Here is a 27,502-nt window from a genome sequence, read left to right on the forward strand (position 1 = left end):
AGACAGGGTCTTGCTGCAGTGGGCAGGCTGGAGTGCAGTAGTGGCACCATCTAACCTTACTACAGCCTCAACCTCCCAGGCTCAAGCAATCCTCCCTCCTCAGCCTCCCAAGTAGCTTGGGACTACAGGCGCCTGCCACCACGCCCGGCATTTTTTTTTTTTTTGGTAGAGACAGGGTATCACTATGCCTACGCTGGTCTGGAACTCCTGAGCTCAGGCGATCCGCCCACCTTGGCATCCAAAAGTGCTGGTATTTCAGATGTGAGCCACCGCGCCCAGCCTGTTTGGGGATCTGGTTAGCATCTCTGTTTCTCTCCTGATTTCTTGGAAATATCCTAGCTTTGGCGTGGTAGTTTGGAACTTCAGCATGAACAACCCCCTTTTGGTTTGGTTTGATGCGCCTAATGCAGGAGCTCAGTCTAAACTAACGGCTTCCTATACATTTTATCTAACAGCTCTGTCACCCTTCCTGCACACCCGGGGAACTTGGGTGTGCAGCATTCTAACGCCTGCTCAGGATGATTCCACATTTTCTCCAGGCCCATAATCCAGAGGAAGTTGGACCCGGAGCGGGCTTGCTCGCCAAGCTCCGGCTGCGTGCGGGTGTGAAGCAGTGCCATGCCAGAGTAGGGAGCAGCCGCGGAAGAGAAAGCCTAAGGCGGAGTGGAAATGGGTGGGGCACGCTGGGACCCGCTCACATTTGTTCAGGGAGAGGCAGTCCCGAAAAACTTCTCAGGCACACAGCCCAGCACAGCAAGGCAGTCACACCAAGGTGGGAAAAGAGGGCAGAAGAGCGCGAGGGGCTGGAGGTGGCGCCCCTGTGTCCCACTCGTTCTCCCTGGGCTGGGAAAGAGAAGCTGTCCCTCAGAAGCGCAGGCTGCGCTAGCTTAGGGTGGAAGTGGGTAACGCTCAGCTGACTCCCCGCAGGCGCCCTATGCAAGGGTTTGTTTCTGGGAGGAACCCGCACCAGCGTGTAAGTGAAGTAGGAGAGATGTACGTGACCCCGGTGGTGCGCAGCCGCGCCCTATCGTCCAGGCCACGCGCCGACGCCCCGCCCCGTCCGTGACGCGTTCGCGCGGGGCCTCCGCCCCATCCCCCGCCCGGGCGGGCCGCAGCGCGCTGCCTTCGCCGTTCCCCGCCCCCTCGCGTCTGAGGCTGCCCGGATAGCTGCCTGATCCAAGGCCCAGCAGCTTCTGCCTTCCCGATCCCCACCGACGGACGGAGGCAGCTCACCTGCAGGACCGTGGCGCTGTCGGTCCACGTGGCCGCTCCGGAGCAGGCTGGAGTTGGCAGCGGGCTGCGCTGCGGGCACAGGCGCGGCGGACAGCCCCGGGGGCAGCGGCGGGGTCCTGGCTGAGAGAGGACAGGGTTGCGGCGGGCGGAACGGTGTCTCCTTCACTTCGCCCTCCAGCCGCTGCAGCTGCAGCCCGACCGGGAGCGTGACGAGCGGCTTCAGCAGCTAGCGGAGCGGTGGCTGCGGCCCCCCTCAGGAGACCACCAGGTACCGCCGCGCCCGCCTCACGCCGACCCAGGGGCCTAGGCCGCTTCGGCCAAGCGGGAGGCCTGCGCCGGACTTGGGGTCGGCCCTTGCTTCCTAAGATGGCCGCGCTGCCCAGCGGCCCCTCGCCCCTCTCTGCCCGGGACCTCTCTTTGACCCCAGCTGACCGCACTTCTTGTCCCTCCCGCAGATTCCTCTCTTCCCACGGCCTCGCCATGGCGACCTACGGACAGACTTGCGCGCGGCGTAAGTAGAGCAGGGATCTCTGCCGGATGGGGTGGCGGGGAGTCGAAGCCTGTGGACCAGAAACCCGCAGTTTGTTTCCCTCTGTCTTTCCGAGGACTTGGAAATTCGGCTGCTTTTGGTGGTCGCCTTACCGTCTGACCACCTCTGCCGAGGAGGGTCTGGGCTGCTGGATTTCAAATAGGGAAACAAGGCCCGGGGAGTTGGTCTGTGGCCGCGTGGACTTTCAGCTTTTGTACGTGTCTTTGACGTACAGAAGTAAAAGTTATTAATTGGGGATTCCGCTTTAGAGGATCGGATCACTCACTCTTCTAGAGGAAGTAGCAGTCCTTGTGAGAGCACAAGGTCATTACATGTGCTCCTAAGGGCGTGGACGTGCTTTGTGGAATGAATGAGCTGGTGTAATGAGCTCAGATTGCCTGCCCTTAAGCAGCACAGCACTGGGTAAGGACTTGAGAGTCATATTAGTAAGTGTGAAGCGCCATTTGATATTTAGTTGATACAGAAATTTGAATGAAACACAGGTGGCAGTATTTTTTCAAAGTTTCAGTATTTAAATTCTCAGAGTATTAAGTTCTCTTGCCACTCCAGGATGTTGGTTTTCACCTCAGCGAAGATATTAAAGGACGTATCAGGGACAGGGCCTAGTCTTAGGTTTTGATTTTATCTAATTTAGTTCAATTAGCTCATCTCAGTGAATTTTGGCAGATACATATCCATGCACACAAATACTTGTTTCTTTGTACCTGTCCAGTCCTAGGAATTGAGGCTGTAGGTAATAGACTGTTTTTCTATTTTGGAACGAATTTCCCAAGTTTGTATAACCATGGTTATCTATTTTAGAAAGAATTCGTTGGTGGTGTCTCCTTTATGGGTCGTTATAGTTTTAGTGTAGCTCCTGACCGGATAGAAAACATAATTCCAACAACTGGGATTGCTTGAATTTTAATATCAGCAGTGGGTCATACTCTAGTTCTTGGATAGAAGATGGGAGAATAGAGACATTAACACTGGAATGTTTTTTTCTACCAGCAATGTGTATTCCTCCATCATATGCTGACCTTGGCAAAGCTGCCAGAGATATTTTCAACAAAGGATTTGGTAAGAACCTTATTTTTAAAACGTGTTAGATAAAGAGTGAAAATGTATGTTTGGGTTGCTTAGTGAAATCAGATTAATCGTTGCAAATTGTAAGTATCTTGCTGCTTTAAATTTAGATTTATTTATTTTTTTGAGCCTGTTGCCCAGGCTGGATGCAGTGGCACGATCATACCTCACTGCAGCCTGGACCTCCTGGACTCAAGCGATCATCTTTCCTCAGCCTCCCAAGTCCCAAGTAGCTGGGACTACAGGCACACTCTGCCACACTTGGCTAATTTTTTTATTTTTCGTAGAGGTGGGGTCTCACTATGTTATCCGGTAAACACAGTGGCCTCTCAAAGCCTGGTTGGATTACATTATAGGCATGAGCCACTGTGCCCAGCCTTGTTTTAATTCTTCTGTTAGAAACTTAAGATGCTTACATTAAACTTCTGTGAAAATAGTTCTTTTACAGCTACATCCCCCTCCCCCAGTTTTCCAAAATTTTTTAAAACTGTAGTTAAAGGATTTGAGCCTTTAAGAAAAAGCGACTTGTGCTTTTATTTTTTTCAGTTATAGCTTAGGCCTTGGTTGACTAGAGTTTTGATATATTACTGTTTTGCTTTTGTGGTGACTCCTAGTACTTTCCAGGGTTATGAGCATTTTCAGGTAAATTTGAGTTTTCTTAAAGATTTTGTTCCATACCCTCCCCCCCTTTATTTAGATTGTTGGAAATACCCCATTGTTGTATTATGATAAATTGGTTTTGTTTTTGTGTTTTTTTGAGACAGTCTTGGTATGTTGCCCAGGCTGGAGTGCAGGGGCGTGGTCTTGCCTCACTGTAGCCTCTGTCTCCTGGGTTCCAGCAATTCTCCTGCCTCAGCCTCTCTGGTAACTGGGATTACAGGCATGCGTCACCATGCCTGGCTTTTTTTTTTTTTTGCATTTTTAGTAGAGATGAGGTTTCACCATGTTGGCCAGGCTGGTTTTGAACTCCTGATCTCAAGTAATCCACCCGCCTTCACTTCCTGAAGTGCTAGGATTCCAGGCATGAGCCACCGCATCCGGCATATCATGATAAGTTATTAACTATTCTGAGATTTAAATTGAATGATATTTAAATCTGATATTTAAGTTTAAGAATAGTTTGGGGGCTGGGCGTGTTTGCTCACACCTGTAATCCCAGCACTTTGGGAGGCGGAGGCGGGTCAGGAGATCATAAGGTCAGGAGATCGACACCATCCTGGCTGACACCATCCTGGCTAACACGGTGAAACCCTCTCTCTACTAAAAATACAAAAAATTAGCCGGATGTGGTGGCACGCACCTGTAGTCCCAATTACTCGGGAGACTGAGGCAGGAGAATCGCTGGAACATGGGAGGCGGAGGTTGCAGTGAGCCGAGATTGTGCCATTGCACTCCAGCCTGGGCGGCAGAGTGAGACTCTGTCTCAAAAAAAAAAAAGAATAGCTTGAAAGCGTTCTTTTGTGTACCAACTACCAAAAAACTAGACAAAGCAGCATAGGTATAATTCTGCCCTTTATAAGCTAGTTTACAAAATATGAATTTGTAACAATTTCATTTAAATATTGTATATTAACACATTTTTATCCACCTCTGAATATGTGGAATCTTTTTGTTTTTTATGTATAGTCAACAATTGCTATGCATCTTTCATACAAAGTAATCATTTTGTTTCTTTTGCTCTCTATTGAAGGTTTTGGGTTGGTGAAACTGGATGTGAAAACAAAGTCTTGCAGTGGCGTGGTGAGTGTTACTGTTGAATAAGTTCTATTGAACCTTTATAATTTTTCAACTCGTAAAATGGTCATAACTGAAAGATGTCTACCTGTTTTGTCTTAAAGAAGAGGTGGAAGTTAACTTTAAGAGATTTGCTTGTAACCTGTTTTATTTTGGTCTTCAATGTGATTTCTGATTTTCATGTGGTCTTTTGTTGTGTTACGTATACACAAGGAACTTAGGAAAGACCAGTCAGGTGGTATTCTTTACTCAGTAAGATTACACATTTGAAGGCAGGGAACCCATGAGACTTTTTTGTAACCCTTTGTCAACAGTGCTCATCAGTTATGGGCATAAAATTATCAGGAACTCATTAATCTGATCATTTATATAATGTGTACTAATCATTTATATAATGTCCATTTTATAGCAGTTCTCCCTGGAAAAGATTTCCACATGTATTTTGTGAGTTTAGGGAGTCCTGATCTGAATTTTTTTTTTTTTTTTGAGATGGAGTCTCACTCTCACTTAGACTGGAGTGCAGTGATGTGATTGTGGCTCACTGCAACCTCTGCCTCCTGAGTTCAGGTGTTTCTCTTGCCTCAGCCTCTCTAGTGGCTGGAATTACAGGTGCCCGCCACCATGCCTGACTGATTTTCATATTTTTAGTAGAGCTGGGGTTTCACCCTGTTGGCCAGGCTGGTCTCCAACTCTTGACCTCAGGTGATCCACCCACCTTGGCCCCGGAGAGTGCTGGGATTACAGGTGTGAGTCACCATGCCCGGCCAAGACTTTTTTTTTTTTGAGATGGAGTCTTGCTCTGTTGCCCAGGCCGGAGTGCAGTGACGCGACTTGGCTCACTGCAACCTCCGCCTCCCAGGTTCATGCCATTCTCCTGCCTCAGCCTCCCGAGTAGCTGGGACTATAGGTGCCTGCCACCATGCCCAGCTAATTTTTGTATTTTTAGTAGAGACAGGGTTTCACTATGTTGGTCAGGCTGGTCTCGAACTCCTGACCTTTTGATCCATCCGCCTCAGCCTCCCAAAGTGCTGGGATTATAGGTGTGAGCCACTGTGCCCGGCCAAGAATATTTTTTAAAGAGGTTAATATTTTGGTATTTTGGTGTCTTGATAGTTGAATGAACTGTTACAAAGGGGATAAAGTAAAATTTAATTTTCTTTGAGACAGGGTCTCACTCTGTTGCCCAGACTGGAGTGCAGTGGCACAATCTCAGCTCACTGCGGCCTCAAGCAATCTTCCCACGTCAGCTGCCCAAGCATCTGGGAGTACAGGCCCTATCATCATGCCTGAGTATTTTTTGTAGTTTTTCTAGAGATGACGTTTTGCCATGTTGCCCAGGCTGGTCTTGAACTCCTGAGCTCAAGTGATCCACCTGCCTTGGATTGACCTCCCAAAGTGCTGGAATTACAGATGTGAGCCACCATGCCCAGCTAGTAAAATTTAGCTTTGTGCAATATTTTTTACTCTAAAAATTTTTGTTTTGAGATTATTTTGGGGTGGGTGTAAGTGTGTGCATATTAGAATACTATAGGTTATTTTGATATATACTTTTTTTTTTTTGAGACCGAGTCTCGCACTGTCACCCAGGCTGGAGTACAGTGGCATGATCTCGGCTCACTGCAAGCTCCACCTCCCAGGTTCACGCCATTCTCTTGCCTCAGCCTCCTGAGTAGCTGGAACTACAGGCACTGGCCACCACCACACCATCTAATTTTTTTGTGTTTTTAGTAGAGACGGGGTTTCACCATGTTAGCCAGGATGGTCTCGATCTCCTGACCTCGTGATCTGCCTGCCTCAGGCTCCCAAAGTGCTGGGATTACAGGCAAGAACCACCACGCCCGGCGTATATAGACATTTTTGATGTAGTGCATGCAACTGATATTTATTTAAATTAATTGTATTGTGGTTTCTTTCTTTTTTTTTTTTTTTTTTTTTCCTGAGACGCAGTCTTGCTCTGTCGCCCAGGCTGGAATGCAGTGGCATGATCTCAGCTCACTGCAGCCTCCACCTCCCAGGTTCAAGCGATTCTCCTGCCTCAACCTCAGCCTCCCAAGTAGCTGGGATTACAGGTGCTCGCCACCATGCCCTGCTAATTCTTGTATTTTTAGTAGAAACAGGGTTTTGCCATGTTGGCCAGTCTGGTCTCAAACTCCTGACCTCAAGTGATCCCAAAGTGCTGGGATTACAGGCGTGAGCCACAGCGCTCGGCCTGTAGTTGTTTAAAAGCCTAGGCCTATTGAATTTCTGGGGTTTTACATTGATCATATCTGTCACTTGTTTTCTTTGGTCTGAAAGGAAGCCTAGGTGTTTAGTTATGATTGAATGACTTATTTGGCCAAGTTAACAGGTTACAGCGCAGTGATTTAATGTGTTTTTTAATGTTCCTATTGTTAGTCTATTGAGGCCCCTAGTGTATTTGTTGAAACACAAAGGGCCTTCTAAAAAAGACCCAGTCCTCGTGTTTAAAAAGCTTACTTTCCAGTTGGAGAGAGAAAATAAACTGAGAATACTGAGATAATTAATATCAAATACTAGATTGTTTGATAAACCAAATCTTTATTGGAAAGGAATAGATTATTGTGTATAGGGTTAGGGAAACTTTTATGGAAGTAGGTTTAAGAGCATGAAGGATGTATAGGAGCTGGATTAGATATAGCATGTTTTTACTCACATTTAATACATGTAATTGAACAGCCATGGTATTGATCCTCTAGTTTGTCTCTGGCCCCAGATAAGTGCCATTAATACCTGGCTCTGTTTTCTTACCTGAACTGCAAAGCTACTGAGGCCACCCCAGAATGTAGAAGCCAAAATGTCTGGTGGTAAAGGGCATGAGCTGTAATCTGGCCCAACTCTGGTCCCACAGGGTGGTATTGGCTTTGTTTCTTGAGGCTTCCTTGGCATGTGTGTATAGGCTGGCTGTTGATCTATAGGCTGATGAGTGGCAGTGGGTGGGGCCCCAAGAGTCATTAATGTCATTCAGGATTAAAAATATCTACTCACACATTCCCCGTTCAAACTATCTGCTAGAAGAACCTGTTCCATATATATTGTTTTAATAATGCTTTCCTTTTCTGTGGAGCATGTGAAAATGTACAAACTTTCACAGTGTCAGTTCAATTTAATCATCCAGAGGTAAGCTTTGTAATTATAGTTGCAGAAACAGACCCAAAAAAGGTAAGTGAGGCTGATCACAGTGGCTCATTCCTGTAATCCCATTGCTTTGGGAGGCCAAGGCAGGAGGATCACTTGAGCCCAGGAATTCTGAGACTAACCTGGGCAACATAGTGAGACCCCATCTCTACAAAAAAATTTAAAAATTTGCTGTGCTTGTTGGTGGGCACCTGAAGTCCCAGCTACTTGGGAGGCTGAGATAGCAGGATCGCTTCGCTTCAGCCTAGGAGTTTGAGGCTGCAGTGAGCTCTGCCTGTGGCACTGTACTCCAACCTGGGTGACAGTGAGACCCTGTCTCCAAAAAAAAAAAAAAACACAAACCAAAAAGTGTGTCCTGCCCAGTGTGATGCATTTAGTAAATGACATGAAGAACTGGACATCAGAACTCCCAATTTTTATATCCAGTTTTCTTTCCTAACAGGATCCAATGCTTTTTTTTTTGTTTGTTTGTTTGAGATGGAGTCTCACTCTGTCGCCCAGGCTGGAGTGCAGTGGCGCGATCTCAGCTCACTGCAAGCTCCGCCTCCTGGGTTCATACCATTCTTCTGCCTACAGGTGCCCACCCCCACACCCAGCTAATTTTTTGTATTTTAATAGAGATGGGGTTTCACCGTGTTAGCCAGGATGGTCTCATCTCCTGACCTCGTGATCTGCCCGCCTCGGCCTCCCAGAGTGCTGGGATTACATGCGTGAACCACCGTGCCTGGCCAATCCAATGCTTTTTTTTTTTAATTGGAGATGGAGTCTCACTCACTCCATCACCAAGTTAGAGTGCCATGGCACCATCTAGGCTCACTGCAACCTCAGGCTCTCGAGTTCAAGTGATTCTCCTGCCTCAGACTCCTGAGTGCTGGGATTACAGGGATGCACCACTATGCCCGGCTAAGTTTTGTATGTTTATAATAGAGATGGGGTTTCACCATGTTGGCTAGGCTGGTCTCAAACTCCCTACCTCAAGTGATCATCCCGCCTCAGTCTCCTGAAGTGCTGGGATTACAGGTGTGACCCACCGTGCCCAGCCAATCCAGTGCTTTTTAGTGTAGGTATTGAGGGCTATGCTTTGACTTGAAATTCCTATTAATGAAAGGATCTAATTTAAGAGAGTATATATAAGACCTGAGGATTTGTCTCTATCAGCAAAGCAATAGTTATACAAATGTTCTATTTTCTGAGAGAAGGATGACTGCCCTTTCCTCCTGTTGATACAGTTTTTGATATTTCTCACTCTGCAGATATCACAATTTCTGGCTGTAGTGTCTTTATTATTTTCACATCAGCTGTCTTCCTTAGGCATGGCGTGGTGATGCTTGTGATCCCAGCTACTCAGGAGGTTGAGGTATGTGGATCACTTGAGCCTGGGAGGTTGAGGCTGCAGTGAGCTGTGATCACACCACTGTGCTCCAGCTTGGGTGACAGAGGCAAAATGCTGTCTCAAACAAACAAACAAAAATTCAGATAAGCCCTCCATATTTTTTCTTTTTCAGTTCGTGTGCAACCAGGGATTGGCACATTATTGTTTTTAGACAGGGTCTCACTGTGTCACCCATGCTGAGTGCAATGGTGGGATTATGGCTCACTGCAGCTTGGACCTCCCAAGCTCAAGCAATCTTCCCACCTTGGCCTCCTGAGTAGCTGGGACTACAGGCGCACACCACCACGCTGAGCTGGTTTCTTAATTTTTGTAGAGATGAGGTCTTGCTATGTTGCCCAGGCTGTTCTCTAAGTGCTGGGATCACAGGCGTGAGTCGCCACTCTTGTTTCCCGCTGATTTTTGAATCCCAAATAAAATCACCTTAGCAAAACCTTCCTTAAAAGATGTACAGTTGGCCCGGCGCAGTGGCTCACGTTTGTAATACCAGCACTTTGGGAGGACAAGGTGGTGGATCACCTGAGGTTAGGAGTTGGAGACCAGCCTGGCCAACATGGTGAAACCCCGTCTGTACTAAAAATACAAAAATCAGCTGGGCGTGGTGGCGGGCACCTGTAATCCATTGGGAGGCTGAGGCAGGAGAATCACTTGAACCTGGAAGGCGGAGGTTGCAGTAAGCCGAGATCACGCCACTGCATTCCAGCATGGCGACAGAGCGGGACTCAGTCTCAAAAAAAAAAAAAAAGGTGTACAGTTTGTTCACTTGAGAATTCACTACAGATGAACTTGTGATTGAAGTGTCAGCTGTATGTAAAGTGGCAGTCAGTTGCTCAAAGGCTTGTCATTCTTATATAAGCTTCAGAGAGTAGCACAGTGCAGAGGGATACGAGTGTTCAGGAAGCTGAAAAAGGAGGATTCATGAATTTACCAAATGTTTCAGCGGGTTGTGTGTGTGTGTAAGTTAGTGATGAATTCTAGGCTTATGAGAATGTTCATGAAGTTATTGATTGTCTTGTTAGGAATTTTCAACATCTGGTTCATCTAATACAGACACTGGTAAAGTTACTGGGACCTTGGAGACCAAATACAAGTGGTGTGAGTATGGTCTGACTTTCACAGAAAAGTGGAACACTGATAACACTCTGGGAACAGAAATCGCAATTGAAGACCAGGTAACATTTTGAAAATTTTAGTATTAATTTTATTAATTATGTTTGTATTTCAAAAAAAGAAAGCAAATTACTTTTCTTTCAAAATAGATTTGTCAAGGTTTGAAACTGACATTTGATACTACCTTCTCACCAAACACAGGGTAAGCACAGACATTTTTATCTGTATTACATTTAAAAGCATTTCTCTTTTGTGTATTTAGAAAAGGTGTACCTTTACTGTTTGATAGCTTATTAAGCTACCTTGTGGTGGTGAAATCTCTGTATCTGCTTTTATTTATTTATTTGAGATGGAGTCTTCTCTGTGTCACCCAGGCTGGAGCGCAGTGGCATCATCTTGGCTCACTGCAACCTCCCCTTCCCAGGTTCAAGCGATTCTTCTGCCTCAGCCTCCCTGAGTAGCAGGGACTACAGGCGCACACCACCATGCCCAGCTAATTTTTGTATTTTTAGTAGAGGTAGGGTTTCGCCCTGTTGGCCAGGCTATTCTGGAACTAATGACCTCAGGTGATCTGCCTGCGTTGGCCTCCCAAAATGGTGGGATTACAGGCATGAGTCACCATGCCTGGCCTTTTTTTTTTTTTTCATATCTTATTGCATCTATTTTATTTTATTTTATTATTTATTTTTATTTATTTTTATTTGAGACAGAGTCTCACTCTGTCACCCAGGCTGGAGTGTAGTGGCGTGATCTTGGCTCACTGCAGCCTCCGCCTCTCAAGTGATTCTCCTGCCTCAGCCTCCTGAGTAGCTGGGATTACAGGCGATGTGCCACCACGCCCGCCTAATTTTTGTATTTTCAGTAGAGACAGGGTTTCACCATGTTGGTCAGGCTGGGCTTGAACTCCTGACTTTGTGATCTGCCTGCTGTGGCCTCCCAGAGTGCTGGGATTACAGGTGTGAGCCACCGCTCCCAGCCTATTTATTTATTCTCTGTCACCCAGGCAATAGTGTGATCTTGGCTCACTGCAACCTTTGCCTGCTGGGTTCAAGCGATTCTCCTGTCTCAGCCTTCCGAGTAGCTGGGATTACAAGCGTGTGCCACCATGCCTGGCTAATTTTTTTTTTGTATTTTTAGTAGAGGTGGGGTTTCACCATGCTGGCCAGGCTGGTCTTGAACTCCTGACCTTAGGTGATCCACCCGCCTCAGCGTCCCAAAGTGCTGAGATTTCAGGTGGGAGCCACCATGCCTGGCCTATATCTGCTTTTAGAATACTATGGTTGCTATCATTGGCTTGCCTTCAAATATTTGCCTCTTCGTTGTTGCACTAACTCGGGCAATTAATGTGTTTCTAACAGGCGTTTGTGAATGATTGTTAATTCTGCAAAGCAGTTCTAGATGGCCGTCCAGTTGCCTCATGTGTCCTTGTCTTGTAGTTCATTGAGATGATTTTTTTACTCCGTTATTGTATTGCTGGTTTTTACTCCCTGGTCATGCTGCAGTTCATTTAAGTCTGTTTTGTGCTCTCTTGTGCATAAGTGTGTGTACATTTTTCCCAGTGACGTCAGTTTGTTCTTTTTCCAGAAAGAAAAGTGGTAAAATCAAGTCTTCTTACAAGAGGGAGTGTATAAACCTTGGTTGTGATGTTGACTTTGATTTTGCTGGACCTGCAATCCATGGTTCAGCTGTCTTTGGTTATGAGGGCTGGCTTGCTGGGTACCAGATGACCTTTGACAGTGCCAAATCAAAGCTGACAAGGAATAACTTTGCAGTGGGCTACAGGACTGGGGACTTCCAGCTACACACTAATGTGTAAGTATTTCTTTCATAGGATACTGTGATGTAGGCCCTCAGAGGATGATTTTGATGTCTGTCATCTCTTACTGATCTGGGTGCACCCTAAAGGATTTCTCTTAACATTTAAAAACAAAATCATTCTTGGTCATTTCTAGGGTGCCCCTTGAAAGCTTATAGTAAAAGAATGTTAATCTGACCTTTGGTGCTGAGAGAGTAAATGTTCATTTTATATGGAGTTTAATGCACTTTGTATTTTTACACGAGGCATTAGATATTGGCAGACTACTACCAGTATATTCATTTTAAAAGATATGTGGGATGCTGACGTGATAGGATTGCCTAAAATGTATGGTGTTTTGTTGTTGGGTTTTTTTTTTCTTTCTTTTTTTCTTTGTTGAGACAGAGTTGCTCTGTGGCCATCTCAGCTCACTGCAACATCCACCTCCCGGGTTCAAACAGTTCTCCTGCCTCAGCCTCCCAAGTAGCTGGGACTACAGGCGCATGCCACCACGCCTGGCTAATTTTTGTATTTTGGTAGAGATGGAGTTTCACCATGCTGGTGAGCCTGGTCTGGAATTCCTGACCTCTTGATCTGCCCACCTCCCAAATTGCTGGGATTATAGGTGTGAGCCACTGTGCCCAGCTGCTGCTGTTGTTTTTTTGTTTGTTTTTAATTATTATTATAGAGATGGGGTCTTGCTATGTTGCCCAGGCTTGTCTCAAGCTCCTGACCTCAAGCGATCCTCCTGCCTCCACCTAAAGTGTTGGGATTATAGGCGTGAGCCACTACATCCAGCCTGGTATTTTTACCCAAGCCCAAACTAGATAGATATATGGAAAGTACTTAAAATGTTTTTCTTTCCATTGTGAAAATTCATTGGTAAATAACAAGCACAAAGAAGAAAACCTACATTTCTCATAATCATGCCAGCTAGGTATATAATCTTTGTTAACGTTGTGGTGGTTCACCTTTTTATATGTGTGTATATATATACGTGTTTATGAAATACATAACTGAAAGGCTGTATGGGAATCTCTTGCATGTTTAATACAGTGTGATAATTCCACTGAATGGATATTCTGTGGTTCATTTTACCAGTCCCTCTATGGGTATGGGTTGGGGAAAAAAACCTGTTAAAACTTGCAAGTTTTCAGTGGAACACTAAAGACCCACTTGAGCCCTGGTTTTTATTTAAATGTAATGCTACAAATCAGCCTGTGCCTTAGACATTATTACATTGTCTATTCTATTGTCTATTCTAGATCTACTAATTTAAAATGTCTTATAGGAATGATGGGACGGAATTTGGAGGATCAATTTATCAGAAAGTATGTGAAGATCTTGACACTTCAGTAAACCTTGCTTGGACATCAGGTACCAACTGCACTCGTTTTGGCATTGCAGCTAAATATCAGTTGGATCCCACTGCTTCCATTTCTGTGAGTACTTTTGTGGACTTAGAAGGGGGTTTTGGTTGTGGGAATGAGTCTTTGGGTGTACTGAATTATGTTGAAAATTTGATCTGATTTCACACAGTCCCCAGTTTACAGATAGATTGGCTTTAGATTTTGAAATGTTGCTTTTTTGATGAATACAGTGTTAGATGTTTTATTTCAAGGCCGGGCCGGTGGAGTTTGTTTAATCTCAAAAACTGCTGAGTTAATGTTGATAATAACCTTGAGCCATAGGCCTGTCTAAACCCAGGTATAGCTGGTGTTTTGGTCCCTGCGTAGTTCTTATCGTGTCAGAAATAATAGTGCTTTAATCTTTTTTTTTTTAAGGCTCTCTTTTGTCCAGGCTGGACTGCAGTGGCACAATCATGACTCCCTGCAGCCTTGACATTCTGGGTTCAACCTCAGCCTCCTACTATTCCCAACTAATTTTTTGATGTTTTTTTTTTTGTAAGGATGGGATTTCCATATGTTGCCCATCCTAGGCTCAAGCTGTCATCCTGTCTCAGCCTCCCAGTGGAGGCTGTTGGGATTACAGGCATGAGCCACTGCACCTGGCTAGTATTTTATTTTTTTTTTATTTTTTTTTTTTTTTTTTTTTTTATTTTTTTTTTTTTTTTTTATTTTTTTATTTTTTTATTTTTTTTATTTTTATTTTATTTTTTATTATACTTTAAGTTCTAGGGTACATGTGCATAACGTTTATATCATGTATAACTCCCCAATGCAATCCCTCCCTCCTCCCTGGCTAGTATTTTAATCATCACTTTGTCTTTTTTTTTTTTTTGAGATGGAGTCTCACTCTGTCGCCCAGGTTGGGGTGCAGTAGTGCAATCTTGGATCACTGCAAGCTCTGCCTCCTGGGTTCAAGCAATTCTTCTGCCTCAGCCTCACGAGTAGCTGAGATTACAGGTGCCCGCCACCACACCTGGCTAATTTTTTTGTATTTTTTAGTAAAGACGGGATTTGTTGGCCAGACTTGTCTCAAACTCCTGACCTCAAGTGATCCACCCGCCTCAGCCTCCCAAAGTGCTGGGATTACAGGCATGAGCCACCACGGCTGGCCCCCTTCTCCATTTCTAATTGCACTACAGCAATAAAAACCTCAGGATTCATACAGCACACTATTCTGTTATTTGCATTGATGTTCTTGTATGTGTGTGACATTTTAACAGATTTAATGTCAGTGGAAGAAGCTTATCTCAGCTACTAGGAGTTCATAGTTAAAATGGGAAGGCAGTTTGGGACCCCTGTGTCATTTAGTGACTCCCGGGAATTAGTTTGGAAACGTACCTAGCCTTTCCCACTTCCGTAATGTTAGCTGCCACTCCAATTCAGCAGGACCCAGAAGCATTGCTTAATGCTCCTTGTGATACTAGGAAGTATATATTTGGTTTTCCTTCCCTCTCCTGGCATAGAACTCCTAAAAAAAAATCCTTGGAATCCCCAAAGTGTTAAGTATCTTTTTGTATGCTAATGAGTTGACTGGTGGCTGGCCACCTTTAGGTAGCTTCGGGGTGGGAGCTAGTCAGTGGAGAGACCAAGGTGTGATTAGAGGGTGGTGGGGAGAGGGGCTGAAGGTTAAGTTGTTCACCAATGGCTGGTGGTTTAATCAGTCATGCCTGTATAATGAAGCCTCGTGAAAACCCACAAGGATAGAGGTCAGTGAGCTGGGTAGCTGAGGTTGCTGGAAGGTGGCATGCCTGGAGAGGGCATTGAAGCTGTGTCCTTTCCTATGTTTTGCACTATACGTCTCTTCATCTGTATCCTTTGTAGTATCCTTTATTAAAACTGGTAAATGTAAATAAAATGTTTCTTGAGTTCTGTGACCTGCTCTAGGAAATTAATTGAACCCAAGGGAGGGGCTTGTGGGAACCTCTAGAGCTGCCAGGTCAGAAGCAGTTAAAACAACCTAGGGCTTGCAGTTGGCATCCGAAGTGGGAGGAGGGCAGTCTTGTGGGACTGAGCCCTTAACCTGTGGCATCTGATGTCTCCAGGATAGAATTGAATTGAATTACAGGACATTTAGCCAAGTGTCTGCTGCAGAAATTATTGCTTGCTTGGTGTGTGGGGAAAGCCCTCACACATGTCATAGAAACATTCTGTGTTGTGAGAGAATAGTAGAAGAAACTGAGTTGGTTTTTTTCTGTATCCTCAGATTGATGTCAGGATTGGGATTTGCTAGAGTGGCTCTAGCTAGAGTGGCTCATCGAAGCGTGGTTTAGGAAGAAAAAGGATAAATGGATGGGGAATGAGGAACTTTTGACTCCTGGGTGGTTAGGTGGTCACCCCTACTATGGAGCCACAACTGTGCTATGCTCAGGTACTTAAAAATTACCAGTGGAATTCGGAGATAGATCCAACTGCCAGGGAGTTCGTTCACTGGGTGCATAAGGGGAAGGGCAAACAATAAGAAACAAACAAAATATACAAGCCCTTGATTGTTGTTATTTGTAATCACTAAAATCAAAGTGAAAGAGTGCTGGATTGTACCTTGATGCTAGACCAAACTCAGATTTCATTTGGTTTAAGCCTTGGCCACCAACCTCGGGCAAAGTACCCCTAAGACCCGTATTTGCTGTATTTTGCCCAATTTGGAGAAATTTAAAAAGTCAGAAGTCAGAGATTACATTGAGAAATGTGATCTGAAATTGCCTGGGGCAGTAATCAGGCTTATCAAGATAAAGCTGACAAATGAGGAAGAGTAGATTTCTGTTGGGAAGGCAAAGCAAATATCTCTAATTCTTACTGATTTGTAACGAAACTGAATTTTTTTTTGTACCATGCTCATACTGCCATATGGTAATACTGTTGGCAAGATTAAACTCCCTTGTGTAAATAAGTCTTATAATACGGATTGATGATCATATGTATTGTGAAATTGAGTTGAAGCCTCCTCAGGATGTAACACCTATGGAAAGTAACTGGCCTGAGGAGGAAATGGATCTCACTATCAGCTGATTTCTGTCCTGAATAGTTCTGCACGAGGTACAAATAACAGTAGATCAAGGGGGAAAAAGCTGGTAGAAGAAGATAAAGATGTTTCTAATGGCTTCTGTGAACCTAAAAGAAGAAACTAAGGCACAAAATACAATTTTAAAGAATTTACTTGCACTATAATGAGGACAGCTACCCAGCAGACTCAGATCCAAGTGGATTTGAGCTACATTTGGCCTTTGTTACAAACAGGTTTTTAAAGGCCAAAAATCCAGGACAGGATGTGGGCTGATACAAAGTTGTTTGGCAGGAATATTCTTTGGTTTACAGAAATAACATTGATTAGTGATTGTCTATACATTGTTCTTTGTATCACAGATTCCAGGAACTCATGTTATATAATGTTAGATGATGGGTGAGGGTCACATTGTGCAACTTGCGGTTAACACTTTAGATATTTACTAGCTAGCCTGGAAACTACAAGGAAGAAAAAAAGAAAAAATGTTTTTAAACAATTTCCTCTGGGCATGGGGGTGTGTCCTGTGACTAAAGTCTCATTCTCACGTCTCTCTGGGCCTGATAAATTTTGCATACCTCACATTCCTCATACTGCTGAGCTATTTTTTTTTTCTCTTCATAGGACAAATTAGGTGTTTTTTTTTTTTGAGACGGAGTCTCACTCTTGTCATTTAGGCTGGAGTGCAGTGGTGTGATCCTGGCTCACTGCAACCTCCACCTTCTGGGTTCAAGCCATTCTCGTGCCTCAGCCTCCTGAGTAGCTGGGATTATAGGTGCCCGCTATCACGCCTGGCTAATTTTTGTATTTTTAGTAGAGACGAGGTTTCGCCATGTTGGCCAGGCTGTACTCAAACTCCTGACCTCTGGTGATCCGCCCGCCTCGGCCTCCCAGAGTGCTGCGATTACAGACGTGAGCCACCGATTACAGACGTGAGCCACCGATTACAGACGTGAGCCACCGCGCCTGGCCTAGTTGTTTTTTTAAACCTATCCCTATCCCACAGTAGCTTCTCCAGATGATAAGCATATTTGTGTTTGTACTCTTGCAGATATGTGTGTTATGTAAATGTAACAAGTGTAAACATCCTTGACAGATAATGGACTTTTTTGCTCTAAGGGATCCCTGTTTGAAACCAGGCGGTGGCCTGTGATACTATGGTGTATATATTTTGGTTTTTGTCCAGTTCCTGGCTCACAGCTTCTGTAACCTTGTAATTTCCCAAGTGACCAGAGCAGTAGGAGTATCTTTTGTTGAGATATTTCGCCATTTGTCCTTGGTTCCCGAAAGAGCTCCAGAGCATAAAAGTGAAAGAGTGTTTTGTGGTTTTTTTTTTTTTTTAAATGAAATCTCGCTGTCACCCAGGCTGGATGGAGTGCAGTGGCACCATCTCTGCTCACTGCAACGTCCGCCTCCCAGGCTCAAGTAGTTCTCATGCCTCAGCCTACCTAGTAGCTGGGATGATAGGTGCTTGCCACCACGCCCAGTTAATTTTTGTATTTTCAGTACAAATGAGGTTTCACCATGTTGGCTAGGTGGGTCTCTAACCCCTGACCTCAGGTGATCCCCCTGCCTTGGCTCCCAAAGTGCTGGGGTAACAGGCACGAGCCACTGTGCCCTGGGCTATTTTGTTATTTTTAACCTGTCCTTTTCAACCACATCTGAACTTATGTTAATGAGGTGATTTTTGGATAGTCCCTAGATGACCACATGGTAGGGGGTGCTGGTTGCTAGGGAACAAACCTTCCTTGGGGAGGGCATAGTAGCTAAAGGTTAAGCCAGTGACCAGTGATTTAATTAATCGTGCCTTTGTAATGAAGTCTCCATAAAAACCCAAAGGACTGAGTTCAGGGGGCCTTCAGGAAGGCAAACAATAATACATTCATGTCATGGGAGGATGGGGCACCCCAGCTCCACAGGGATGGAAGCTCCTGTGCTTGGGACCCTTCCAGACCTCACCTATAAAGGAAAAGATACATAAGTATCTTTTCATCTGGCTGTTCATTTACATCCTTTAAAATATCCTATATAACTGTTAAATGTGTTTCCCTGAGTTCTCTGTGCCACTCTGGGAAATTGAACCCCAGGGAGTTGTGGGAACCCCGATTTATAACCAGTCTGTAAGAAACAGAGACAAAACAACCTGGAACTTTCAATTGGCATTGAAAATGAGGGCGGGGCAGTTTTATGAAACTGAGCGCTGAACCTGTGTGATCCAATGTTCTCTCTCCAGGTAGATAGTATCAGAATCGAATTAGAGAACATCTAGCTGGAATCTGCTGCAGAATTGTTTGCTTGGTGTGTGGGAAATTCTCCCTAGGCCTTGTGAGAGTATAGAGGGAGATAACTGAGTTTATTTTTTCTACTCCTTATTACAGTTTCATGGCTTAACTCCTACTGTTAAATAATAGGAATTTCTTTTTTTTTTTGAGACAGAGTTTCACTTTGTTGCCCTGGCTGGAGTGCAGTGGTACGATCTCTGCTCACTGCAACCTCTGCCACCCGGATTCAAGCGATTCTCCTGCCTTAGCCCCCTGAGTAGCTGGGGTAACAGGCGCCTGCCACTGTGCCTGGCTAATTTTTGTAGTTTTAGTAGAGATGGGGTTTCACCATCTTGGCCAGGCTGGTCTTGAACTCTTGACCTCGTGAACTTCCCAAAGTGCTGGGATTACAGGCGTGAGCCACTGAGTCTGGCCAGTAATAGGAATTTCTTTTTTTTTTTTTTGAGACGGGAGTCCCATTCTGTCGCCCAGGCTAGAGTGCAGTGGCGCGATCTGAGCTCACTGCAACCTCTGCCTTCCGGGTTCACGCCCCGGCTAATTTTTTGTATTTTTAGTCGAGATGGGGTTTCACCGTGTTAGCCAGGATGGTCTCAATCTCCTGACCTTGTGATCTGCCCGCCTTGGCCTCCCAAAGTGCTGGGATTACAGGCGTGAACCACTGTGCCCGGCCAATAATAGGAATGTCTGTTCAGCTGTCTGAGGCTCTTATTTGTAGGGCACAGGATGGTCATTAGTGAGGTATTTTTTTTTCTTTTCTTTTTCTTTCTTTTTTTTGGCTTTGTGTTGCCTAGGCTGGAGTTCACTAGTGCAACCACAGCTCACTGTACCCTCAGCCACCTGGGCTCAAGAGATCCTTCCATCTCACCCCCGCCTCCCCGATAGTTGGGTAGGTGTGCACCATCATGCCAAGCTAGAAAAATTTTGTACAGACAGACAGGGGTCTCACTGTGTTGCTCAGACTGTTGTTGAATTCCTGGGCTCAAGTGATCCTCCCGCCTTGGCCCCCAAAGTGGTGGGATTACTGGTGTCAGCCACTGCACCAGGCCTGTTTTTTGTTTTAGATGGTCATCGGTAGCTCATGAATATTTGGCTGTAGTGCCAAGTGAATACAGGTGTTGTGGATGTGGTTTGTGTCTGTATAGTTAAATCATTTCTTTCTCTGGATTGGGCTCTTGGGATGTTACACATTATAAGACTACAGACATCAAATCATTTGGAGATCTGTTTTGGTCACATAGGCTGTTTGTTACCTTTATACAGTAGCCCTCAGAATGCTGAAAGCAAAGCAAAGTTGCGTGTCTAGGCAACCTATGCCCTGGAAATGAAGGGAGGTGTTCCTGGCCTCTAGTGTGGCTTCATAATGTTAGGGGTGGTAGAGAAGAACTAGAAGGAATCTACTCCTTACTATGTCTTACTCTTCAGGGTTCCTTCCAGCCCTTGAAGTCTGTAAGTCCTGAAATGTTAGGATTGTGCAAGGAAGGCAGGGGCCTGGATTGGTACATGATACCTCACTGGGACCTCCTCCCAAGCACAGTGGTTACAAACAGCCAGAACTCAGCGGCACTGGCATTCATGAGAGGTGTGAGAATGTGAGGATAAAGGATTGTTTGATCTGATTCTTCAGAGGAATTACTTGTTTGGAGATTTTTTTTTTTTTTTTAACATTGATGGTTTTGGTTCTTTAGGAAGAGTCCTGAAAGTAGGAAAGTTTACATGTGTGTAACTAAGTCATGAATTTAAACTTTATACCCTGCACTTTAAGGCTGCTGTGTGTCACCTCTAGTGAGCCTGATTTGTACCACATTTGGTCTGGTTTTGTTGTGCTAGACTAGAATCGACAAAGATGATTTTTATGAGAGTGCTTAGGCTCTTGTGCTGTACGGACAGTTTGGGGTCTTTGGATACATTCCAGCGGCTATCAGGAGTATTGTGTCCTACTGACAATTTGATTTTTGAGTTGAATGGATACAATTAAGTAGTACCTGATTTCTGTTTGGCTTAATACATAATGAATTTTATTGTCTCATATGAATAAAACTGAACACTTCATGACTACATGATGGGGAAACATTGTAGGGGTTTTGTCCCTATTGAAATATTTTTCTTACAGTTGTTTTTGAATTTTATTTTAGGCAAAAGTCAACAACTCTAGCTTAATTGGAGTAGGCTACACTCAGACTCTGAGGCCTGGTAAGTATTCTTGATAAAGTAGGATTGTTTTGATAGTATTAAAAAAATTTAGTTTTCATTCTTCAGCTTGTTTTTCAGACCTTTCAAGCACACAGAAGAGTTGAAAGAAGAGTACAATAAATACATGTTTACCTTTTGCCACAACTTACTCCCTCCTTCCTTCCTTCCTTCCTTCCTTCCTTTCCTTTCTTTTCCCTTCTTTCTTTTCCTTTCCTTTCTTTCCCTCCCTCCCTCCCTCCCTTCCTTTCTCTTTCTTTCTCTCTCTCTCTCTAAAATAAAAGTAATTTTTATTTTGTTGATAAAAGTTCACTCATTGCTTTGGTTCTGTCTATAGTCTTGTTGACTTTATATAATATTTTGAAACACTCTGTGTCTAGAGCAGCGTTTCTCCAACTTCACAGTGCACATGACTCATCTTGGAGTCTAGTTAAAGTACTGGGGACTTTCCCCCCTCCAAATAGGGATTTTCCTCCCCAAAGTTTATTTTGGCGATTTTGAAACCTAAAGAAAAGTTGGAAGAATGGTACAGTGAACATCATATATACCCTTACCCTATGTTGACCAGTTATTAAAATTTACTACATTTATTTTATGTCTCTGAAACTTCACATACTTTTTTTTAAAAAAACTGTATGTTTTGCAGACATACAGACATTTTTCTTTATAAGCACAATACCATTGTCGCATCTAAGAAAACTAACATTAATGTAATACCAAATATATATACAGATTTACCCCCATCCCCAAATGTGTCTTTATTGTAGGTTTCCCTTTCTAGGATCTAATTATGATTATGTCTCTAGTGTCTTTTCATCTGGATAGTGTACTCAACATTATTGTATATTCTAGAACACTTTGAACTTGTTACTAAAACATTTCTCTGTGACTTGGTGCCTTACCTAGAATGGTAACCCAGTCCTTCTGGTGTCTCAGATACTTCCAAGCGCCCTCTGGTGGCCAGCACTAGTAGGTCAGCTGACAGGCTGAGGAAGTGACAGGCAGGCTTCTGGGGATAACTGTGAAAGAAGGCTCAGACTGAGTGAAGTGCCAGGTACATCACGGTTTTTTGTTTTTGTGTTTGTCTTAATAGGTGTGAAGCTTACACTCTCTGCTCTGGTAGACGGAAAGAGCATTAATGCTGGAGGCCACAAGCTTGGGCTCGCCCTGGAGTTGGAGGCTTAATCCAGCTGAAAGATACCTTTGGGAATGGATATCAGAAGATTTGGCCTTAATATATTTCCATTGTGACCAGCAGCAGGCTTTTTTCCCCCAAGAAGATGATCAAAACAAAGGATGATCTCAACAAGAGCTGTATTTTAAGTATTTAGACAGTTCCTTGTTAGCTGGTTTCTAGTTGAATTGGTTATCTAGTTACCAATGCTGCAGTCCTGCAGTCACCTATACATTATTTAAATGTATTTAACTGTTAAATGCGCTACCCACCAATAATGAAATAGACCTTTATGAAAACCGTGCAATTGTGTGCATGTTTGTTTTTATGTTCCTTTAGAAAACATTGACTATTACCATTGAATGAGATGGATCAGTGGATATTGAGATGAGGTTAAAAATTTTGTTAAGTTCAGCCATTATTACTTTTGGTATCCCAGAACATGACAAATTATGAATAAAACAAGTATACATAATTAATGGCTCCAAGTATTTGCAGAGTTCCACGTTTGCCAGCTAGGGTCAAATCTCCGTGGTAGCTAGCCAATATTTAATTTTTCCAGTGAGTATTTTGCTCTTTACCTAAATCTGTGCCACAGAATCTTCTGTATCCCTAGAATAATTCCACGAGCTTCTTAAGACTACAATAAGAGGATACATGCTTTTACACTCTTCAGTTTGTAAGTCTGTGCAGAATTGCCCTGCATAATTGAAAGGAAAAAGAAGGTGCTGAAAAGTTACACAAACACACCATACCCCTGTGAGCTACTGCTAGGAAAATAAAGTAGGCCCTGGTTTGGTGAGATAGTGTTAGGCGTACAGAAGAGGAGTAAGTTGTAGACAGTAAGGGTAACCTGTGGGACTCTGAGAGATCATTACTCATTTCCTTCTAGGCAGACATTGAAAGGTGGGTATAGGTAGGAGACCAGAGGCAACCCCTTTTGGCTGTGTAGCATTGGCCTTCATCTGTGTACGAATGAGACATTTAATAGGTGGTTCTGATTGGAAAAGTAGGAAAGAGCAAGTTTTCTGATAGGAGATAATTGGAATGATATGATTAAAGACTGGAGAAGATTTGTTCAACAAATCTGTAATAGTAGACCTGAAGAATGGTACAGCCTGAGTGATAAGAAATGGGTAAGAAAATGGAAGGACTCATCACCCAAGAAATGATACATGCTACAAACTTTGAGATTGAGAAGCAGCTGGTGAGAGACCAGAGCTCAAGCAAGCTGTCCACACAGGAGGGTTGGGGGCATGAAGAACCCTCTGGTCCCACTTGGTCCTAGGGGACTGGCTTGAAATTGGCCCATGTGAATCATGGTTCTCTGAAAGGCCCTCTCCAGACAGACATGACTTAAGGGACAAGGTTAGAATTTGAGTCAGCTTGAGTCAGGTAAGAAGAGAAACATGAAAAGATGTCCATGCAGGCTAGGCCTGAAAGCAACTCTTACAGTGTAAAGTAGACCCGCAGGTAACTAATCACTGCTGGTGGTCTTCTAAAGGGAGAAAGCCTAGTCATGGGGACTGCTGCCCCTTAGCTAACAGGTGGCCCTTTATTGGGCAGTGGCTACAGTAATTTAGACTGAGGTGTGGTACAAGTGAGTTAGCTGTTTGTCAAGGATCTGCTTAGAGTAAATTGAACCTATTCACTCATGTGCATCCTAATATGCTTTCATGAGTTAGAAAGGTGTAGGTTTCCAGCCATGGTCCTGTGTAGTGTCCAAAATGCAAAGTGTGTCCCAGGAGCTGTGAGTTCATGTGACTTTTTTTTTTTTTTTTAGATGAGTCTCGCTCTGTTGCTCAGGCTGGAGTGCAGTGGTGCAGTCTGGGCTCACTGCAACTTCTGCCTCCTGGGTTCAAGCAGTTCTCCTGCCTCAGCCTCCCGAGTAGCTGGGATTACAGGTGTGTACCACCACACCCGTCTAATTTCTGTATTTTTAGTAGAGACCAGGTTTCACCATGTTGACCAGGCTGGTCTCGAACTTGTGACCTCAAATGATCCACCTGCTTCAGCCTCCCAAAGTGCTAGGATTACAGGCATGAGCCACTGCACCCAGCCTCATGTAGCTCTTTAGCCCTGCTTCCAGCAGTCTCCAGGGACACTTCCCATCACCGAGGCTTACCAGGTAGTGGCAAAGGCTGCTTGAATTCCAGGCTAATGCCACTTATGCCGGAGGCAGTGTCAGTGGAAAGAATTTGACCTTCATCTGTCAGTGGAGATAAGATCTATGAGGTTGGGGAGATTTAAATGAGAAGCAGAGCACCCGCAGAGCACCTGGGTCGAAAGTGCTCCATAAGGCCTGGTTCCTTCTCCACCTCACCCCATAGGCAGATGGTTCAGAAAAGCCCGAAGTTCTCTTCATCCTCTAGGGAGTGTGGTAACAACTGCTGTACCTATAGGCTTGTTTGCTTCACGCCTCCCTGGCCAATGATCCCCCTCACTTTCCTTCAGAATTTCAAGGAGATGGCGGGATACTCAAGTCAACCCCGAGGTCCTCAGGTCCAGGCCAACTGACCTGGCTCTCAGAGGTGATGTTCCCCCACCAGGGCCTCCACTGGAGAGGTGAGGCTGGGGAGCTGACTGTGCTGTGAAGACATGAGCAAGCCGCCAGCAGAACTGGCATCACCTACAAAAGCACACAAGTGACACCCGTGGGCACCTGCAATCCTCTTTCCTGTTGTCAGACACCATAGTGGCCCTCCACCAGTCCCCAGCTTCACGGAACCAGAGCTTCGCCTGCCCTGAGGGAGAGATGTAGGAGGGAGACAAGCCTGAGGAACGGGTCTCTGGCCATTACATGTGGCCAGGCCAATTAAAACTTCATAACCTGCCTCCTGCCAGCTGGAGCTTCCTGCAGTAGGGCCACAGACCTGGCGCCAGGGAGGGGACAAACCACAAGGCCCCTTTCACTGAAGGAGCTGTGCTGGGCCTTCCCTCCCTTCCCCATCCAGCGCCACACACGGAGGCTCAGGAAGTCGTGTGTCCCAGCCCCACTTTATTTTCGAATTTAAAACTCAGGGTCAATTCCTGGGGTTGCCAGGCAACCCTCCCTCGCTCACTAGGGGCCAGCCCTAGATCTTGAAGGCCAAGGTGAGGCCATCGCCCAGGGGCAGGAGGCTGATGTAGACCCTGACGTCCCGCCGGATGCGTTCGTTTAGGTTTCGCACACACTCGGCCGCCATGTCCCCTTTCGGAGGTTGCAGCACCTTCCCGCGCCACAGGACCTGCGGGAGGGCGGGGCCAACCGGGCCGTGGGAGGCGGGGCCTCGGAGGGAGGTGCCCAGGCGGGAGGCGGGGCCTCGGAGGGAGGTGCCCGGGCGGGAGGTGACCAGAGCCGGAGACAGAACCAAAGCGGAGGAAAGCCTGGGTACCTACTGGGGCCGGAGCCCCGCAGGGGGTGGAGCCTACGTGACTGGACTGGGTGGGGCTTTGGGGTATAAGAGGAGTCAAAGAAAAAGATGGGGACCCGCCCCGAGAGGGTGCTTTCTCTTCCCCCGCAGTGGATCCCTTACTCTGAGGACGGCGAGGATGCCTCCGGGTCGCAGCAGCTGCAGGCAGCGCTCGTAGTAGGCAGCGCAGTTCTCCTTGTCCGCATCCACCACGGCCACGTCGAAGGTGCCGGCCTCGCCTGCCGCCAGCAGTTCGTCTTGCAGGGGGAGGGAGGGCAGGTGCGGCTGAGTCCGCGGCCCCAGCGTCCCTAAGGCCCCTCCCAGGCCGGCCCGGGCGCTGTGATAGCCGGCCCTGCCCTTAACCCGCAGGCCTAGTCACAGCTCGGCCACACAGCGGCCTCGTTTGCAATGGCCACAAAACCCTTCCCGCTTCGGTGCTCACCCAGGGTCTCCAGGGCGGGCTTCAGCCGGAGGTCGATCTTGTGCTCCGCCTCGGCCTACGGAGGAAGCGTGTCAGCCGTTGCGCCCTCGCCTGGGGCTGCGGGGCTAGGCGCGGGCGCTCACCTGCCTCCACAGGGGCCGCCCCAGCTCCGGGGGCTGCTCTTCCACCTCGCAGGTCACCACGCGCCCGTCCGCGGGCAGCGCCAGGGCCAGGGCCAGGGCAGAGTAGCCCGTGAAGGTGCCTGGGACCAGAACACAGACCGGCTCAGAACAGAGTGGGGGTCGGCCCGGAAACCTCGGCCCTCCGGGATCCCGGCCGCGTGCCCCTACCCAGGTCCAGCGCCTTCTTGGCCTGGATGAGCCGCGCCAGGTTGGCCAAGAGCTGGGCCTGCTCGCAGGTCATCATGGAATCCCCCTGCGGCTGCTCCAGGGTCAGCTGCGTGAAAGGAGAAGGTGTCACCAGCCATGCCGGTTACCCACCTTCGCCCTGGGGTCCCAAACCCCCAGGAGCGCGGTTCTGGGCGTGGCCTGGGGGACGGACCCTCCGGGAACGCCCACCGCACTCGGCCCGGGGAAGCCGGAAGCCCAGAGAGGGCCACGGCCCAGCCCAAGGTCACACAGCCACGTGGGACCCGCAGGGCCCGAGAGGGACGCCCGTTCCCGTCCCGCGCCCTGCTGACCAGCCTCAGGCTTCGCAGCGCCGGGTGCTCCCGCATGGAGCGGCTCAGAAGATACTGCCACAGCGGACTGTCCTCGGGGGGAAGCAGGCACTGCTCTCGCCGGCCTCGCCATGGGGGGCACCGCCTTCCTGCCGGGGAGAAGATATTGGATCAGGCCACAGGGGTTAACCTGAGCCACGCTGCGCCCTCCTCTGCGCCTGCCCCCCCCGCCCGCGAGCCGGGACAGGGTCCTGCTCACCCAGGAAGAGGCCAGTGGCGAAGGCGGCGCCCAGCGCGGCTGAGCCCAGGGCCAGCGCGGCGGGCACGGAGAGCCGGGGCACCGGCTGGGTCATGGCGCGGGCAGGAGGTGGCGGGAGGCAGTGGCAGGTCACGTGCGCTGCAGCTCCTGGGACACGTCTCGGACTCGCGGGCCCGCCGGGCTCCACCTTGTCTGGGCACTGCCCGCGGAGCCGTGGTCTCGGGCATCATCTGGCGGCCACACAGCCTTACTGCAAGCCCTGCCCGATAGAGCCGGGCGCAATCTGGTGGCAGCGCCAGGAACTGCGCCCCTGCGGGGAGCAGGCCAAGCGCTGGATCTGAATTTTCCCGCCTTTGCCCGCAGTCCAGTGGCCTGCGTCCATTGTTTCTCCTGCCAATGCTTTTTCTCCTCGCCACCATTTATTCTGAGGCCCCTTGGGGGCATATGTCGATTGTGTATGGAGGGCGCCAGTGTAAATTACAAGATAGTCACAAGTACAAGAGATACACTCCCGAAGGCCTCCCGGGCAAGATGCCCCAAAGCATCAGGCTGAAGGAGTGTGGGACCTGGTTTGAGGGCACGCAGCCTCGAGTTGGGGTTCAGGAGCCCTGGGGTGGGTCTGTGGAACTAAGACCATATTCTTAGCTGTTAAAATCCTGCCTTTGGGGGCC

The 27,502-nt window shown here is 46.7% G+C and overlaps 2 protein-coding genes across 5 annotated transcripts; one reads left to right on the forward strand and one right to left on the reverse strand.

Annotated features, from left to right (window-relative positions):
* The first annotated feature begins 703 nt into the window (after positions 1-703).
* Positions 704-22,555, forward strand: VDAC2 (voltage dependent anion channel 2). 2 transcript variants are annotated; one of them, XM_033209713.1, is made up of 10 exons: positions 704-1,501; positions 1,689-1,744; positions 2,774-2,842; positions 4,539-4,588; positions 10,145-10,297; positions 10,385-10,437; positions 11,820-12,047; positions 13,322-13,472; positions 20,852-20,909; positions 22,000-22,555. In XM_033209713.1, the coding sequence occupies exons 2-10, from the start codon at positions 1,714-1,716 to the stop codon at positions 22,089-22,091; spliced, it is 885 nt and encodes a 294-aa protein (XP_033065604.1). In that variant the 5' UTR covers positions 704-1,501; positions 1,689-1,713; the 3' UTR covers positions 22,092-22,555. The 2 variants fall into 2 exon arrangements, with proteins under 2 accessions (XP_033065604.1, XP_033065606.1); XM_033209715.1 differs by lacking the exons at positions 704-1,501; positions 1,689-1,744; positions 2,774-2,842; positions 4,539-4,588 and adding an exon at positions 9,003-9,092.
* COMTD1 (catechol-O-methyltransferase domain containing 1) lies at positions 19,272-27,057 on the reverse strand. 3 transcript variants are annotated; one of them, XM_033209712.1, is made up of 7 exons: positions 26,832-27,026; positions 26,594-26,721; positions 26,244-26,349; positions 26,037-26,155; positions 25,915-25,969; positions 25,596-25,729; positions 19,272-21,925 (listed from the first exon to the last, which is right to left on the reverse strand). In XM_033209712.1, the coding sequence occupies exons 1-7, from the start codon at positions 26,923-26,925 to the stop codon at positions 21,881-21,883; spliced, it is 681 nt and encodes a 226-aa protein (XP_033065603.1). In that variant the 5' UTR covers positions 26,926-27,026; the 3' UTR covers positions 19,272-21,880. The 3 variants fall into 3 exon arrangements, with proteins under 3 accessions (XP_033065603.1, XP_033065602.1, XP_033065601.1); XM_033209711.1 differs by lacking the exon at positions 19,272-21,925 and adding an exon at positions 25,059-25,307 and having other exon boundaries at positions 26,832-27,057; XM_033209710.1 differs by lacking the exon at positions 19,272-21,925 and adding an exon at positions 25,059-25,424 and having other exon boundaries at positions 26,832-27,057.
* Between the last annotated feature and the right edge of the window lie 445 nt (positions 27,058-27,502).

The sequence above is a fragment of the Trachypithecus francoisi genome, unplaced genomic scaffold, assembly GCF_009764315.1.
Source record: "Trachypithecus francoisi isolate TF-2019V2 unplaced genomic scaffold, Tfra_2.0 Lachesis_group9, whole genome shotgun sequence".
NCBI lineage: Eukaryota > Metazoa > Chordata > Mammalia > Primates > Cercopithecidae > Trachypithecus > Trachypithecus francoisi.

Excerpts from the sequence above, each read along its gene's own strand:
- VDAC2 (XM_033209713.1), top strand. The coding sequence starts at position 1,714 with ATGGCGACCTACGGACAGACTTGCGCGCGGC. Across the intron at positions 10,298-10,384 it reads AAATCGCAATTGAAGACCAG|ATTTGTCAAGGTTTGAAACT; the intron begins GTAACATTTTGA and ends CTTTCAAAATAG. Across the intron at positions 13,473-20,851 it reads ATCCCACTGCTTCCATTTCT|GCAAAAGTCAACAACTCTAG; the intron begins GTGAGTACTTTT and ends ATTTTATTTTAG.
- COMTD1 (XM_033209710.1), bottom strand. The coding sequence starts at position 26,925 with ATGACCCAGCCGGTGCCCCGGCTCTCCGTGCCCGCCGCGCTGGCCCTG. Across the intron at positions 26,156-26,243 it reads CAAGAAGGCGCTGGACCTGG|GCACCTTCACGGGCTACTCT; the intron begins GTAGGGGCACGC and ends TTCTGGTCCCAG. Across the intron at positions 25,425-25,595 it reads GCATCCTCGCCGTCCTCAGA|TCTCCGGCTCTGGTCACCTC; the intron begins GTAAGGGATCCA and ends GCTTTGGTTCTG.